This window comes from Gymnogyps californianus, chromosome 9 (assembly GCF_018139145.2).
Source record: "Gymnogyps californianus isolate 813 chromosome 9, ASM1813914v2, whole genome shotgun sequence".
NCBI lineage: Eukaryota > Metazoa > Chordata > Aves > Accipitriformes > Cathartidae > Gymnogyps > Gymnogyps californianus.
In genome coordinates, this window is record NC_059479.1 from 3,661,663 (window position 1) to 3,677,779 (window position 16,117).

The following is a 16,117-nucleotide window of genomic DNA, read 5'->3' on the forward strand; positions in this document are numbered from 1 at the left end:
TATGAAATATAGTTGTCTATAATGAGCGTAAAATAGAGTTATAAAAGATAGAGCTAATCAGTAATTTTAGCAAAATCACAAAAATAGCCTTATTCTATGTTTTGAATCAAATTAGAAATCCTTGGGATGTGTAGGGAATATATAAAACTTTGAGAGGAAAAATAATAAAATTAGCTCTCAACAGGAATGGAAAATAAAGGAAAAACAGACATTAATGAATGATTCCTCAACATTTTCCTATATAAATTTTAACTGTCAGATATACTGCTTAAAATGTACTTTAGTCTCTGACAAATTTAGTTCCAAACAAAAGACAAAAATGAACAACAGATTAGTTCATTTTTCTCTTTCAGAGTTAGTGATTTTTGCGGGGGTGGGGTGGAGAGGATGAGGAGAATGACTACATAACCGTAGTGTAAACACAGGTAAAACCCCAAAACCTCCAGTCATCTTCGCTGTCAAGTAATTGATGACCCAAGGGCGTTTTGGTTTTGGTTTTGAGAGATGCTAATAGAATTTAAATTGGCCAGCTCAAAGTCTGTACTGATCAATTTGCATTTATTTAGTAAAAAGAATAAGATTACTAAATTTATTAATGAGAAATGGTATTGTACTTCTGTTTTAGTCTCCATGGTCTTCACTTGTGACCATAACTCTTGTACTTTAAAGTGTTTTTAAGAGATATCCATAAACTAGCAGTTTCTAACTGAAGTAACATCTAATTTAGAATTGAGTCATCTTCCATTCACAAAGACCTATTGATGGCAAATATAAAATTTACGTAGAGATTTTAGAATCTCAAAGAAACACATTTAAAATTGTTTGAAGCTGATCATTCCTGTTTATGCTTCCTTTGTTATCAATGAGGAAAAGATTTTTCTACACTTCTTGAATATTTAACTTCCTTGAATGAGATAAAGGAAAAGGTGAAGAAGAAAATGCAATAAAAGAGCAGAGTGACAAAAGATTAGGAGAAATAATATTAAATAAAGGTAATATTTATATGCTAATGCTGTTAGCATTTATGTGCTAATACTTACATAATCACAAGTGATGTCTTACTCTCCCCAAATGATATTTCTACTTGCCTTATGATTTCTGTTCAGGCATGTATTAGCAATTTTCTCTGAATTGTGAAGTTTAGATATGTTTTAAATAGTAAATGTGAAATTTGTCGAAATTCTAGACTTCATAAGACGATAGGAAGCATACTAGGTACAGGGAATGTTGAGATAGACCAGTGAGATTTCATTGCTTGGTGATGTCAGACCTAGCCCTGACAGCAGCATATTCATAACATAAAGTAAATCCCATAAAAATTTTGAATCTACTGATTTTTTTGTTTCCTTTGTGTATATCTTATTAAAAAATAAGGTTTAGAGCAAACATGTATGTCCTGCTTCTCTGAAATTTCTGGTTTCATGTTTAAATAAAAATGGCAGAAAATTTGTTTCTCGCCCAAACAGGACTGGAAGTGTTTGGATTCAGATATGCTACTGAGGTGCTTTCTGTGAGTTCTGGTGTCCTCCCAAGCAAAAGGTCTTGCTTCATGATAGGTGACATGGTCTCTGGTCATTTCCAGGCAATCTAGCTGCAAGTGCGAGGTATCTGCTGCAGGCTCGGCAGTAGCGTATCAGAGTGCTTGGTGACTCTTCGCTTCGTTTCCTTGGTTCAGAACCAGACATACAGCATTAAAGGTGTTCACACGTAAACTACAGAACACAGTGTTGAAGACCCAAACAGTTCTTTCGCAGGTTTTGTATGAATGACAGTCAGTCAGCTGTAAGAAGCATCCAGCCTTGAGTTTTTCATTTAAAAGCTAACATTAAATTAGAGACAAAGGTCTTTCATTTTATTTGAACAGGTTCAGCTGGGAACAACTCCATTCAAATTATTATGGCTACAGCTGTATAAGTAAGACCAGAATTGGGCCCCTAGTAATTACTGCTTTATAGTAATATTCACTAAAAGAGCGTGAGTAGGTTGGAAGTATGCATTATTTTTTTTTTTCTTCAGAGTCTATCAAACCCCTTCCCCAAAAGGACCACAATCCCAAAGACACCAAAACCCAGAGAAAACAATGCTGTGTTGTCCCAGTGGTGCTTGACTTACATGTGTAAGTAGGCAGGATATAAATGCAGTCAGCAGCGGGACTCTGAAAGGGAGCTGAGAAAGTTTTGGTGTGAACTTCTCTTTCATCATCTCCTAAAACTTTTTTTTAACCTTGGGCATTCTGTACAGGTCAGTGCGTAACCACAGATTGGAGACTTTCACTTCTGCTTGTAGTATATGCTGGGAAACACCTTAAGATCTGATCTGGTAAACCTGTGGGCTGCGAGTTGTCTACTCAGAGTCAACAGTCGTTGACATAAACTGTTGTCTGTGCAAAAACTGCATAACCAGGAGTGGAACTCCATTGTTTCCCCTCCTCTTCCTCTGAAAACCCAGATCATAAATAAAATGTCTCTTCATAAAATCTTTTAAAACTGTTTGTGTAATTTTTAAAATGTTTTTCTTAGATTAATATCAACATATGGAGTTTCATGCAAAAGATTTGTTAGTATTTGAGCTTGAGAAGAGAATGTTTTGTAATTTTGTTGACTGAGCTCTTCTGCTGGAGAAAGCTGCTAATTTTAGCTGTTTTGTAATTTTTTTCAGAGGCAGTAAGTGCTAACTAAGCACTTACACATGCGTGTGTATAAGCACAGACTTCTGTAAATCAAAAGAGCAACGACTCTTTTTTGTTTAAAACCCCGACATACCAGCCTAATACTGTCTGTTAAACAATATTCTTGTGCAGTGGATGATTTCAGCAGGTGATTTTAATAGAGAATGCATGTGTGCATCTAACTACCTGTGAAACTCTAATACTCTTATTTTAGGTTTATTTTATTATAGCCTAATGAGTCTGGGCTTTTGTAGTAGGCTTTACTACATAGCCATCATAGTATGATAAACAACTGAAAGCATAAAAAAGAAAAATGGCAGAAGTACTGAATAAAATGAAATACAAAATGGACAAACCCGAAGCTAAAAAGAGTGGGGAATAGTTTTATAGAGATAAAATAATAAACCAAAAAAATGATTTTGTGCTACTTTGATGTACGGTAAAACAAAATAACACTAGCACACTGTGAAAAATGAACAGGTTAATGGTACCTCTGTGTAGTGTTGCTGGAAGTTGTCTTCATTTAAACGCAGAGTTTGTCTTACATTGATGGAGGGCTTTGCCACTGTAAGTTGATAGAGTGAAGTTTAACTTAAATTTCTTTGTGAACTAGAAGTCATTTTGGAAATGCTTTCTATTCAAACCTCATTCACTGTAGCAGCTTAGTTATTTCATACAATGTTTCACTATATTTTGTCAAAAGCTCTATTATTCAACAGAGGAAAATTTGTTTTGACCAAAGAGAAGCAGCAATACTTTTCCAAACATGAGGAGGTTGCATTTTTATTAGCTGGCTTGGGGAAGAGTTGATTCAAATGGTTTTTTGGTCTGTAAATCTCTGCGTTATGATGGCAGCTGTGTAGGATGATTACATGTATGCACACTGATGCAAGGGATAAATGCGGTAGTTGAAAACAATAGTTACATGTAACATGTCTGTAAACAGACCTTTAACATTTTGGATTAAAAACTGCAATCGTAATTCATAAGCTGGTCAAGGAACGGTGAGATTTTTGACAGGTTAGCCTAACATTCTTGGTTTAACCTGTCTGTAATAATTAAAAACACAAGTCAATCTGTAAAGATAAGTAGTCAGTTTTGGAAAAGCTCAGTGTTAAATTATTGCTGCATCTTGAGAAGTAGGCAGTTATCTGCCATGATTCAGAAGGCAAGGTTTAATATTATGTTGCATTCAAGGTTTCAACTTCTCATCTTTAGGCAGTACAACTTCTAGTTTTCTGTGGTGCAGGTGTGTGGCACAGACTTTGGAGCAGTTACTGCTGTGATCCCTCTCCACTAGCCACCTATAAGGTCATGGAAGCCCTGGATAAAGAAAAAAGCTTGACTAGTGTATGGATAGTAGAAGTGCATGTAGATGTGCCTTCTGTGAAGCAGCCTGGTCAGCCAGGCTGAGATGCCTGGTCAGCCCTGAGCTGGTTCGTAGCAGCGGCTGGAAGCAGCGTGGCTGTATTCATCCAGTGCGGGGTCTGGGCTAATAAATTCTGATGCACCCACTCTGAATAGCTCTGGTGTCCCTATAGTCATTGCAATGTTAATCCACAACCCCTATAAACCATGGCTTGTGAGCTGAGTAATGCATCTAATTGCATTTTCAAGACTTTACATGTGAGTTACACATGCATGTGAATTTCCTGAGCTCCATTTTACAGACAGTTATATTAAGAAAAAGATAATAATTAGCGAAGTGGTAGTACAATAGGGCTAGAAATATGGATTGCTTTCTTTCTGGTCTTGTGGTGTAGATTAAAAAAACAATCGTAGCTTTCTAGTCATTTATGTGACTTTGAGTTCATGATTGTGTTAACTACAGGTGCTGTTTGGCAGTTTATTGTTAGTTCATTTGAAACCTATACAATTCTTGTATGTTTAATCAACTTATTTTTCTTTTTTCCTAGGCAAGAATTTGTAATGTATTTTTGTGTATCATTGATGGTTCATATATTTTATACAAATCAATACCATGTGTAGTAAGCAAATATTTCAAAAAGAAAATGCGTTTTCATTTATCCTCTTATTTCATCAGCTCACGACCAGGAAGACCCCCCAAGCGTTCACTAGGAGTTGCGATACAAGAAAATGCACGTCTTCTGCCCCATGGAGTTCCAGGCCTCTTATCACCAGGACTTATCTCTCCGACAGGTAATAAAATCCATCAGATGATCAGCCTCATCTCTTCACACTGCACAGCAGTTAAAATAAACTAATATTGATCTAACTGCCTTGTCCTTCAGGGCTTTTTCAAGCTTTACCAGAGGTTACATTATTGGATTTTTTGAGTGTTCATGAAAACTCTGTTTTGTTGCTGCAGTGACTGAAATCTAATGGATTTATAATTTAGTTCTTTATTAATTGTAATTTCCTTACAGGAAATTCCATTAAATGTGTTATTTTAGTAAAAGAAAAAAAACTGAGAAAATGAACTATTGTCTCGGAGAACCCTGTAGCATGCATTTCTTCCTTTCAAATGCATGTGTATTTTAGTTCTCATGGGATATGAACAGCGTGGCTAATGCGTATTGTATTGTAACATCATTAATGTATGCTGGGAAGATAGAGAAATGCTTGTACGAATTATAGAAGAAACACTTGAAAAGCAGATAAGTCTGCATTGCCACAGTGGATTGTACTTTAATAATCTGCATTCAATATCATACTATGAAAAAACTAGCATGAAAATATATGAAATTATAAACAAGCCCGAAACATAAATTAATCCATAGTATTTTATTTCACTTAATTTATTAATAGAGTTTAAATCAAATTTGTGCTATCCTGATGAGCGTTTTAATTTTTTATTAATTGATGTGTGCTAAAGGTAAGTTTATTTTGGTAATAAAGCTATATTAACAGTCCATATTCATAAAAGTAATTGTTTAAATATTCATCAGGCTTAGTAGTTTTAGGATTACTGTCAAAGTCCAGTCTAAATATATTGTATCCCCATAATAACCAAACTTAGTGAAGTGTTTAGCAGAAGTCATAGAACATCTTACAGGAAAAGCAGAATTAACAAAAATGACTGACAGGAATATAGTGATTTCTGTCTTGATCTTGCAGATTACTCTCCTTGCAGAACCTATTGCACTGCAGCTGAGTGCCTCAGTAGGTCTCAGTGTTCAGGGGAGTAACAAAGCTGAGATCTTTACTTTATCCTACAACTCCAGGTGTCTATGAGGACTTCACAGTGAACCAATAACCTTTATCACTGTGGAAGTGGGAATGAATTCTTAAGCAATAGTCACAGTAACCTTAACTGAAGTAGTTAATACAGTATGAAAGCATTTTGCTAGAGCCAGGCGCCACAGCTGAGCTAGTGCAACTTCATGTACTGTTCATATATGTGGCAGGGATCAAGAACTGTGTTTTTACTCTTATGAGCAGTTTATAAATGAGGGGCTTTTTAGTAGCTCTGTCATGTTCTCAGCTCAGGAATTTTATGGATTTGGTGTTGTTCATGTTATTACCAATAGACAGGAAAGCACAAGAGCCACATTGCGTTGATAATTTCTTGTCAGAAATCCAGAATATTCCATATTACTTTGCCAGTCTGTGTGGGTTTGCCGATAGGACATCAAATTATGCAGACTACCATATTGCTTTAAATTGGGAAATACTTCAGGATGCAGTGTGCTGAGTATGCACAGTAAAGTAGTATCATAGACACATTCTGTGTCTCACAGATATTTTGAGTATCACAGAGTTTGAGTAAAAATTTGTTAAGTTGAATTTCTAAACTCTTTTAAGTTTGGAGTCTGAAGTGATGACTGGGATACATGCCACTTTATTTAACATACGGAGGGTTGCACGAGAAGATTGGCCCCAGGGGGGCTGTCTTTCAGCCAAGGCCCAGGGTTGGCCGCTTTCGTGACCTTGGGAGCCACCTATGAAAACCTCTGCATGAGGTCACAGACCACGTGCGTCAAGTAGCTGAAAGGGAGTTTTGGGAGCAGCTTGTAGGCAGGAGAAAACGCACATTTCCAGAGCATTGCAGCGTCATTGAGGACCCTGGACGAGACAGGTCCCCGCGGAGGAAGCAGCCCTGCTGCCAACCCGCGGCAGGGCAGCTCCATGCTGAGGGCCTCTGTAGTCTTGTCACTCAGGAATCAGAGCTCCTAAAGTTTTTGAGTTCTTAGTCATAAAGAAAGAACAGTGTAGAAGTTTGAGGAATTGCTGAGTAAGGAAAGGTGCCAAAAGAGCCACTTTTAAACTCAATGGGGATTTGAGCTGTTGTAAACTTGATGGAGCACCTGGGATTATGAAGCCTCCATTAGCTTTATTTATACCTATTTACACTTAATTACTGACTGCTTTGCTCTGGTTGCCTTCAACACTTTTGCAATTGGATTCTTTCCTTTTGGCTGAACTAAGAACAAATTGCATTTTAACACTTCTCACAGAATAGAGGTTTTTCTTCCAGACTTCTGAGTGGTGGATAATAGACTGGAATAAAAGTTGCAAGGATATTAACCTGTTGTCTACTGGCTAAGTTTTAATTTGGTTATTTATGATCTCACTTGCATATAATTTGCTCTGGTGCTGACAGTTCTGGCCCACAGAATTTGTATGTAAAACTGAATCTGTTTCCTGCCCCTGGCTGCCCCCTGCTCAGTGACCTGCCGGCTTGGTGGAGGCCATCTGCATGGAGCACTCTCTGCTCCCACACGGTGTTTCGGACAGCTGTGGGAGGGGAGCAGGACCAGGGCTGGGGCAGAGACTGAGGAGAGTTTGCAGCATGGTAGGGCTGGATCCATCCCTTCCAGTACAGCGGATGCTGATATGGAAGCAAGAAAGACTCTTTACGTCTTGGTGACTTCTTTGGTTACCTGCTTCTTCTAACTGCAGTGTAATTGCCCAAAGCATTTCTTTTGGATGTCTTCTTGTCCACTCCTTGACAATCCTTGTGTCTGATCTTGCCCATTCTTCCTACAGCACAGATATGCAGATGGTTATGTTCATCTGCCTACATTGTTCTAATAAAAAGAAAAAAAAAAAAATCACACTCACTCTTCATATGTGGCTACCTCATTTTCTAATGTGTCCAACTTAGCATCTGAGTTGTTTTCTTCTTCAGATAAGCTCATTTTAGTAACAGACTCTACATCAGCAAATGCAGCATGATTCATCCATCCATTGCATTTTTTCATTTTTGCCTCCTCTTTAGTCTTCTATCAAGTTAAAGTGGAGGAGTTTGTGTCCAGGCTTGCTGTCAGTTGGATGGATAGGTCTCATGAAGTTGGTGTTCTGGCTGCAGAGCTCACAGATCTGTCTATAGAGGGTATTACAGAGCGATGATTAGTAACTTCCTGCAGACTTGAGCAAGCCATCTGTGTTTCCACTCCTTGAAATGTGCTGGTTTTTTCATCACTCATTTGGTTTGTGTCAACTCAGTTTACATGGTCATTTTCACTTAATAAACAGGTAGTTAAATTAGGCATACTGCATTTCCCAGCGTAGAGTGTAATTTTTTTACCTCTTGGCAAAGTGGACTACAACTACTCTTATACACAAGTAATTTGTGAAGGAGCTATAAGTGAAGCCTTGACCTTTTTAAATATTTGTAGATACCTTCCACCTTTGGGGAATGGGAACATTTGAATTACGATGAGACTAGAGCAGCAGGGTGGTTAAAACTGCTGTGATTGAGAAAGATGAGGTGGTGTGTCTGGGATGCATGCCACCAGGAAGGGCTTGTGCAAACAGCACAACAACCATGCCCAAACTGCATCCTTCAAGAGCTGATATTTAAGTACTGTCCATTTTACGTTAACTTAAGGGAAAGTGTTTTTCTTGTTGTATTCATGTAGGAAATGTGGAAATCAGCGTGGTGCCCTTGCCTGCTGTGAGGGCGAAGGAAAACTCCTGTATGGCACAGAGAGATGGTCATCAAAGGCTCAGTTCTTCAAACAATGCAGTGTGATGAACTGACATTAACAAAAAAAGGTTTTATCTCCTATTAATGTACAAGTCTTTGTCATCAGTGAATCTTAACAAGACAGCTGGGACTTACTTATGGACTAGATTCTCTAGGAAGTTTTAGGGTCTGAAGCAGTAGTTTGCTGTGTGGTGAGAAGCTGAAATCCATTATGTGATTTAAGCCAGTAGTTCAGAAAACTGTTGATACGGAATGAAGCTGAAAGAGTAGTTGGGTCTTTTGATAGTTATGCATGCCAACTTCAGTCCTCCTACCCTTCATTTAGGTCGTCCCCCCAGAAGGTTAGAAAGCCACTATATGAAGTCTTCATTGCAGTTTTTCATTATTCAATTTGTAGAATGGCTACTGTTATTTCACTAAAACCATTTGGGGGGCTGCTCCATCTTGTTTTCAAGGTGTTGGAGAGGGTGGCTCATGAAGAAAATCATCCTGCCACTAGAACTTTGTTAGATTGTAGTACAGGGCACAAACCTGATTTCTGGGGCAGGGTTTTTTTTTTTTCCAAGTGGTAGGATGGGCATCTCTTCTGACTGCACATGGACTGGGAATCCCACAGCTGAAGCAGATGGGGTGCTGGAAGGTCTGGTGAGGCTGAGTGCCAGGAAGATGGACGCAAGCCTGTTTAAAACATTTCTGTTGCCATTTTATATTTCTGAGATTTGCTGTCTGGAGCTGTGGGCAGCCTGGTAGGCTTAAAAAGGTGTACGTTGGCAGGGTATGTGCAGTATAGGTCAGCAGATAGATTGCAGTGTGGATTTAGGGCTGAGGGCGGCCGAGTGCTCAGTGCAGGAGATGGGAGGAAGCCTGGTTGATGAGGAATCGTGTGTTAGAAAAGGAAAACAAGGCATTTTCAAATGGATACTCAACTTTGGTGGCCTTTGCTGGATGTGAGGCAGGAGGATTCAGAATTTCAGAGGTTAGACAGAGATTCACCCCCAGTTGATGATTGTTTGGTAGGGAGAACTTGTTGGAATGTGCTGTGTGCAGAGGCTGTGGCTGGTGCTGCCATGAGCGGACAGGATGGCCGAGGCCCTCCCTGATGTTAATACCTCCTGATTAAACCCACTGCCAGCATCTATCATCAGGTCTCTGCTGTTTTCTTACGTTGGTCTGTCCAGGTGACAGAAGCAAACCACCTGCATTTCCAAATGTGTAAGATAAACTGCTGTTTTCATTATCAGCTACATTAGTTTCACCTCCCTTGAAGTGATCCTTTTTTATTTCATAAACAGACAGTTAAAATAGACATTGTCTCATTAGCTGTTTGTCTGGAGTTTTTAAGAATGTAAGAATTAAAATATTGACCTGTTTGTACAGATACGAATACTTTTTCAGTATAGTTTTGTCTTATTAATAGTTAAGAGAAGCTGTTGTGAACTGAATAGTTTTGTGTAATTAATATTTTAGTGAAGTTAATATTTTAATAGGTATACCAAGTCACATCATTGTGGGACTCAAATAGAGTAGTTCACAGGAGTACGATAACTTCATGTGTTACTTCAATTCAGCAGTAATATCAGCAGCCACTTAATCTTTCTACAGAAAAGAGAGGATAAAACAGTATTTGCTGCAGTCTTTAGGCTCTTTAATTTGGTATATCCTTGTTAGAGGAATGAATGAGACTAGAGGCTTTCAAGGTCTTTGGTATCCAGTTGCTGTTTATCAAGGTGGGCACACAGTCAGCCAGCACAGCCCCGCTGATGCGCAGAGCTGCCTGCGGGAACTCCCTGCTTCCATCGATCCCACAGATCGTCTGCTTATTTCCGTCTGAGACTGGTGCTGCTCCAGTGCCCACCAGTCTCTCCTGGCTGAGGAACTAAGATGCACTCGGGGTCAGAAGAGCAGAGCCGCAGGAGCAGCGAGGACATTCCCTTACAGAAGGGTGCAGTGGGGCTAGAGGCAGTGAATCTGCTCCACGTGTAGCATTGGCTCAGAGACTGGGATTGCCAAAACCCAGGCTCTGAAGGTTTGCCTCTGTATTGTAAAACCTGCTTCCAAGAAAGAGCTGTTATTTGAAGAATAAGCATTCACTCAGGGTCGCTTTGCAGAACATCTATTGACTGATTTCACCTCTTGGGGTGTTTGATGTTGGGCTGCTGTGGCTGGCAGCTGCTGGCAGGAGTCCTGGAGCCTCTGAAAGCAGGGAGCAGACGATTGTAGCGTTAAGGGAACCCTTTCCTTTCTCAGCATGCTGAACTGAACATTTTTGTATGTTTACATCCTATTTCTGTGGCTCATTTCACTGTTTACGATTATCCTTTTTTTTTTTTTTCAGTTGTCATAGATGTCATTTTAAAGTTCCGTTTATAATGAGAAACATATGTATGACTTGTCGTTGTTGGCATTACCTGGCTTGGTAGAAATTATTATTTTTAATCGAAGGCAAACATACTGATTAAGGATGCCACAACACTCCTCTGCCTATGGGGAATGTTAACAGTTTATAAATTGTTCTTGGTGACAATTCAGTAGTGAATTACTTTGATATATATGGCTAATAAATTAATATGATTAAGTTAATGAGTAGTACAAGTGTTGCCAAACTCCACTCGTTGGGCTTTTAATGCTGCTCCACATTTGCAGCTCTAGCTTCCCCCTGTGGTGAGAGGATCAGTGCTACCTACGCACTGTCATTGTGATAAATGGCATATCCCACAGTGCCCTGCACTCCATCTGGTGTGTCCCCAAAATGAGAAATATTTTATACAAATCACACACTCAGAAGCTCAGAGGACTGTAGAAAGATCTATTTTTTCAAACAATAATAAAATTGCATACATTTCTTTAGCAACTCTTCATTTTTACTGTCATAATGAATGCATATAGCTTTGGGAAATGAAAGCTCATGTGAGTAACATCGGAAAGTTATCCACTACACAGTAAAGCTGACAAATAAGTTACATGCTCACTCTTTTATTTTATCCTGAAATGTTCTTAGATAAAAAAATGATGTTAGAACATCTATTTAACTGGATTTTAAAATTAAAGACCATGTATGCTGCATGATTGAGTACCACCCCATCTCATGCCAGCAAATTTCGGTGCTGAAGGGAGCATGAATTTGAGTGAATGAGGAATGCAGGATCATATCATTACTCTTTAAAATACAGCCATTCAGTAGAGTTCTGATAATCTGAAAACTCTGCTTGGTGACTATGAGTCACTCGGTTTCTTTCCTTTTCTCTTTTAATATTATCTTTCTTTAGGGATCCATTTTTAGTGTCTGCTTTATCTGGGTGGGACATTACATTTTTGACAAATGAATAGTTAAAGCTGTTGAGAATTTACTGAGTGGTTAACCTTGTTGTAAATTTAATTTACACGTAGCCTCAGCTACTAATTATTGTCCAAGAAGTGTGAAACTTAGTAATATACTTTTATTTTTAAGCATTTGCACAGGTTTTTTTTTTTTTAAATTTGATCCTACTGAGTTCCTACATCTTTTGAGATGACAAAGTTCAACCAAAGTGGTTACACTGAGAGAATTGTCTTGACACTCAGGGCAGGTCTGCACTGAATTTATCTTGATTTGCAGATGGAAGGGAACCATTTGAAAAAGTTGGCTGAAGTATCACAGAGTTAGCAAAATGAGTAAGTTTTCATCTGTTTTTATAATCTGTGACATTCTTTACTACCAGCTTTTCTGTTAGCCTCGTGTCTGATGGCATTGAGGTCTATAATGATCATAATACCTGTCTGCTTCTCTCTGTTGCATCTTTACCTGACTTTGAAACTGTTTTAGCTCTTTTAAGTCATCATTAAGAAATGTCTTAAAGTCAAAAATAGTATCAGGACGTATGAAAAATTTATCTTCAGCGCTCTCTATTTTCTGGAGGACTGTTTTGGCAATAATAACACTATTGTAATTGAATAGTTTTTGTTAGGTTTTATTTTCCTTTACAATAACATGATTAAGTTGAACAAATAGTTACAGTCTGAAATGTTTTCCATTCGGTACCTTTAACCAGTATCACAGCAGATGTATGCAAATGCCTTAAGAGTGCTTGTGTAAGAATTCCAGACTGACTGCATAGTGTACAGTCTTTCATTTTAATATAGGAAGCTGTTTTTTGGATTCACTGAAATCATATTGTCATTGGAGAATTTTTACATTCATGCTAATGGAGAATGGCTTATTGATTTAGCTGGTTACAAGGCTCATCAAATGCACTGTAGGGTCATAATGCTCTGGTAGGCAAATCAAGCATCTTCAGATTCTGGACTGTTACCTTGGGTGACGTAAGGCCTATTCATGATTCTCCATTTTAAAAGAAGCATATTTTATGCTAACAATAGAAATTGGAATATTACGGCATACAGCATCAGAGACAAGGGGCATAGATCCTCACTGATACCCCTACTCTGCTTTAGATTTATCCAGCAGTATTTCAGAAGACCTGTTAAGCTCAAGATACCTGCACACACTTGAATTTTTATTCCTGTGACTTTGAGAGGTAACTGTCTATAACTGTTTAAATAGTTACAGTTGTAACTGGCTGGATAATACATCTCTGGTTGCAGAAAAATGTTGATCCATCATCTATTTGCAATGCTAAAATCTACTACATTTACATACATAATATTCTCTTAAAATGCAGCATTCAGATCTATATTAGATTTGAGTAGTGTGGTTTCCTAAAGGAAAGCTTTGTAAGGCTGTATTTTGGCAAAATTCTTGGTATAACAACACTGCTGCAAATTGTTTGGAAAAAAATAGGGAATAAATCTCACTGGATTAAAAAGTAACCATCTACTATACTTAAATCCAGGTATTTCCATAGTTATAATTCTGGTCAGTTATTAAGTACTTTTAATGTAATTTAACAGCTGTCGTGCTTTGGTCCTTGTCATACAGACCTCTGGAGTCCTAAACAAGTGAAATTCTTAAGTAAGTTTTTAAGATTAGGCAAACAAATAATCCCACTGATTTGGATTGGATTACTTGTTCGCTTAAACGTAAGTCTTTTGCTACTTACTATAGTGTTTTGGAGAACATGTTCTATAAGGATTCTTCTGCAAAATTGTGAATTTGGTAAGTGCCTATGGCAAACCAATACTCCCTTTTGATTGTCCTAGTGGTCTTCATTCTTCTACTGTCTTGTGTGGTCTAGGGTTTGTGAAAAGAAGCAACACATTTTTTGAAACAAAGTTGGAAAAAATTTTAGTGAAATCGGTGCTGATTGGGAAGTCAGCTGGACGGTGACGGTTATTTGTTCTTTTTTGGCCACACTGAGCAGCGCAGAGTGATGGGAGTGACTTGCACTTGGAGTCCAAGGTAATAGGTGGAAATCGTGCTTGTCTGAGGACGATGGTTTGCAAAACACTGGTTCTAGTTCTCCCTTCTTCTGCAAATATTTCTCCTGGAGTTGAGACAGTGATAACAAATAGTAGCAATTTTTCATTTGCTAGTGCTGATTTCTGGATTAGCCTTTGCGTTGCTTTTGCAGAGGGGAGAGCTTGGTATGCTGAAAGCAAGAGGGTAAATATGTTCAAACTTGGCAAAGAATGCTGTGTGTGATCAGGAGGGGAAAATTTGAGTCCATCTATGTAAAGTAGTGAAAAACTGCAGTGGTAATCTGGGAGAGAAGATTTTGGCATATTTTTTATGCGTGTGCAGAAAATTGAGAGAAGCAAGTTTAGCAGCGAAGGCTGCCTCACTGTCCTTTCTGGAGAAGCTGCTTGTAGAGCTGATCTCCCAACGAGCAGACCTTTGCTATGTAGAAAGTACAGTGGCTGCAGTTGGTGTTTCCTCCTGCACAAGAAGAATGTGCTGCTCTTTCAGCCCTTCCCGAATAATAAAACGTGATGCCAAGTGCTGGCAACAAATGAGGATTCATGATGAAAAGGAAACATCTCTTACTGAGCATTTTGAAGAGGCGCACATTTTTATTTTGAAGCTAGCATAACTAAAATAGATTTCATTGTCTGATCATTCTCATTAAGTGACTGGGACCATATTAAGATTTCACTGGAAATGTATTTGTATTGTATAAACTATTTTATCACAGTCAACATTAATTGGTGTAAAGAAAAACAAGCTGACTTAATGAGTATAGTATCATACACCATGCTTTTGCTGAGGAGAGAGACCTCTTCAGTTTGCAGAGAGGCATGCTGATAGCAACTGGCGTTGCTGCTACTGTGTTGTACCTATTTTAAAGATAAATGTAGGACCAGAGTTCTGGAGGATTCAGTCTAGAAACTGAATTCATCCTGAAAATCCTTTGCAAAGCAAAATAATTCCTAGGGCTACCAACCTCCTGTGACTTGAATATGAAAAGCTTTACTTCAGAAAGAGAAGCATTTTATATAATGCATGCCTGAATGTAAATGACAGACATTTTATGAGGAAAGGAAAGCCTGTATTAAAATATAATGATCTACATTGTTTTTATGTAATCTAATGAATTACAGTAAAAGCCTGAGAAATGAGCTGGAAAAGGTAGAGTACTCTCCCATGAAAGCGAGCTATGATAACCTTTTTGCAATTCTTTAACATGTTGAAAGAGTATTTCTACACAGACTTATTAAATTAAGCAAGGTCACCTTTTCATTTTATTAACAGATTTAGTTTGCCAGATCATGGACTTAGATTCTGAAAAATGTGGATGAATCATGCAGTAACATATGTCAAGTAGAAAATTGGTTATAAAATGTTAAATCATTTTGATACACATTATATCTTTGTTTTTACCATTGCACAATTGTAAAAAATAAAATGCTTAATTACGGTTTTTCACACTTGCCTATTGATTGGTTATGCTTTAATAATGATGATATTTCTAAGTGGATTACCTCTCCTGATTGGGGCAGTCTCAATCTAATATTTGCATAAAGGGAAGAAAATATTCTTTTTAATAGGAATATAAAATTCTGTTCTTTTGACATGCAGTATACAATGATTGCTTTGAAAGGTTAGCTATAAATAATAACCAGTGAAACTGGTCATATGCTTAAAGATGAGCACATATATTGCATTTGTCAGTCTGACCCCAGTTCAGCAAAGCAGGAATAAAACTGACATTGTGTCATGCAAGTTGTTTGTATGCATTCCCAAATCTCTGCATATATATTGTAGTCTTCTTATATAATATATATATGAGGAGGAGAATCATATTTAATGGGTGTTACATAAATTTAACACAAAATCTTGCTGTAATTGTTCATAAAGAATTTCGTAGTCGTTTCTAATTAAGACAGACAATGTCATTTATATTTCCAGTCTCTTGGAATTACTTTTTTTCCTGTATTTGCATCTGTCACCTCTTTTGTCTGAGTAAAAATAATGCGTAAGCTCTTTGCTGGTATATGTAACAGAACTGAGAGAACATGCCATCAGTAGCCCCAAACTTTATGTAAATAAAGGAGTTAACGGAATAGATTATTTTCATATTGCATATATGGTTTCAAATGAAAATACACTAATGTGCAGATGTAGCTAAATCTCACTATCTTTAACAGCTCAGTAGTTCTGCACACATATGCAGAAAACACTA

At 37.8% G+C, this 16,117-nt stretch overlaps 1 protein-coding gene across 9 annotated transcripts in view; it reads left to right on the forward strand.

Annotated features, from left to right (window-relative positions):
• Positions 1-16,117, forward strand: part of DACH2 (dachshund family transcription factor 2) — a 312,250-nt gene that overhangs the window by 156,243 nt on the left and 139,890 nt on the right. For all 9 annotated transcript variants that reach the window (XM_050901910.1, XM_050901913.1, XM_050901915.1 and 6 more), the window contains one exon: positions 4,713-4,828. In XM_050901910.1, coding sequence (XP_050757867.1) covers positions 4,713-4,828 — 116 coding nt within the window. The remainder of the gene's footprint in view (positions 1-4,712; positions 4,829-16,117) is intronic.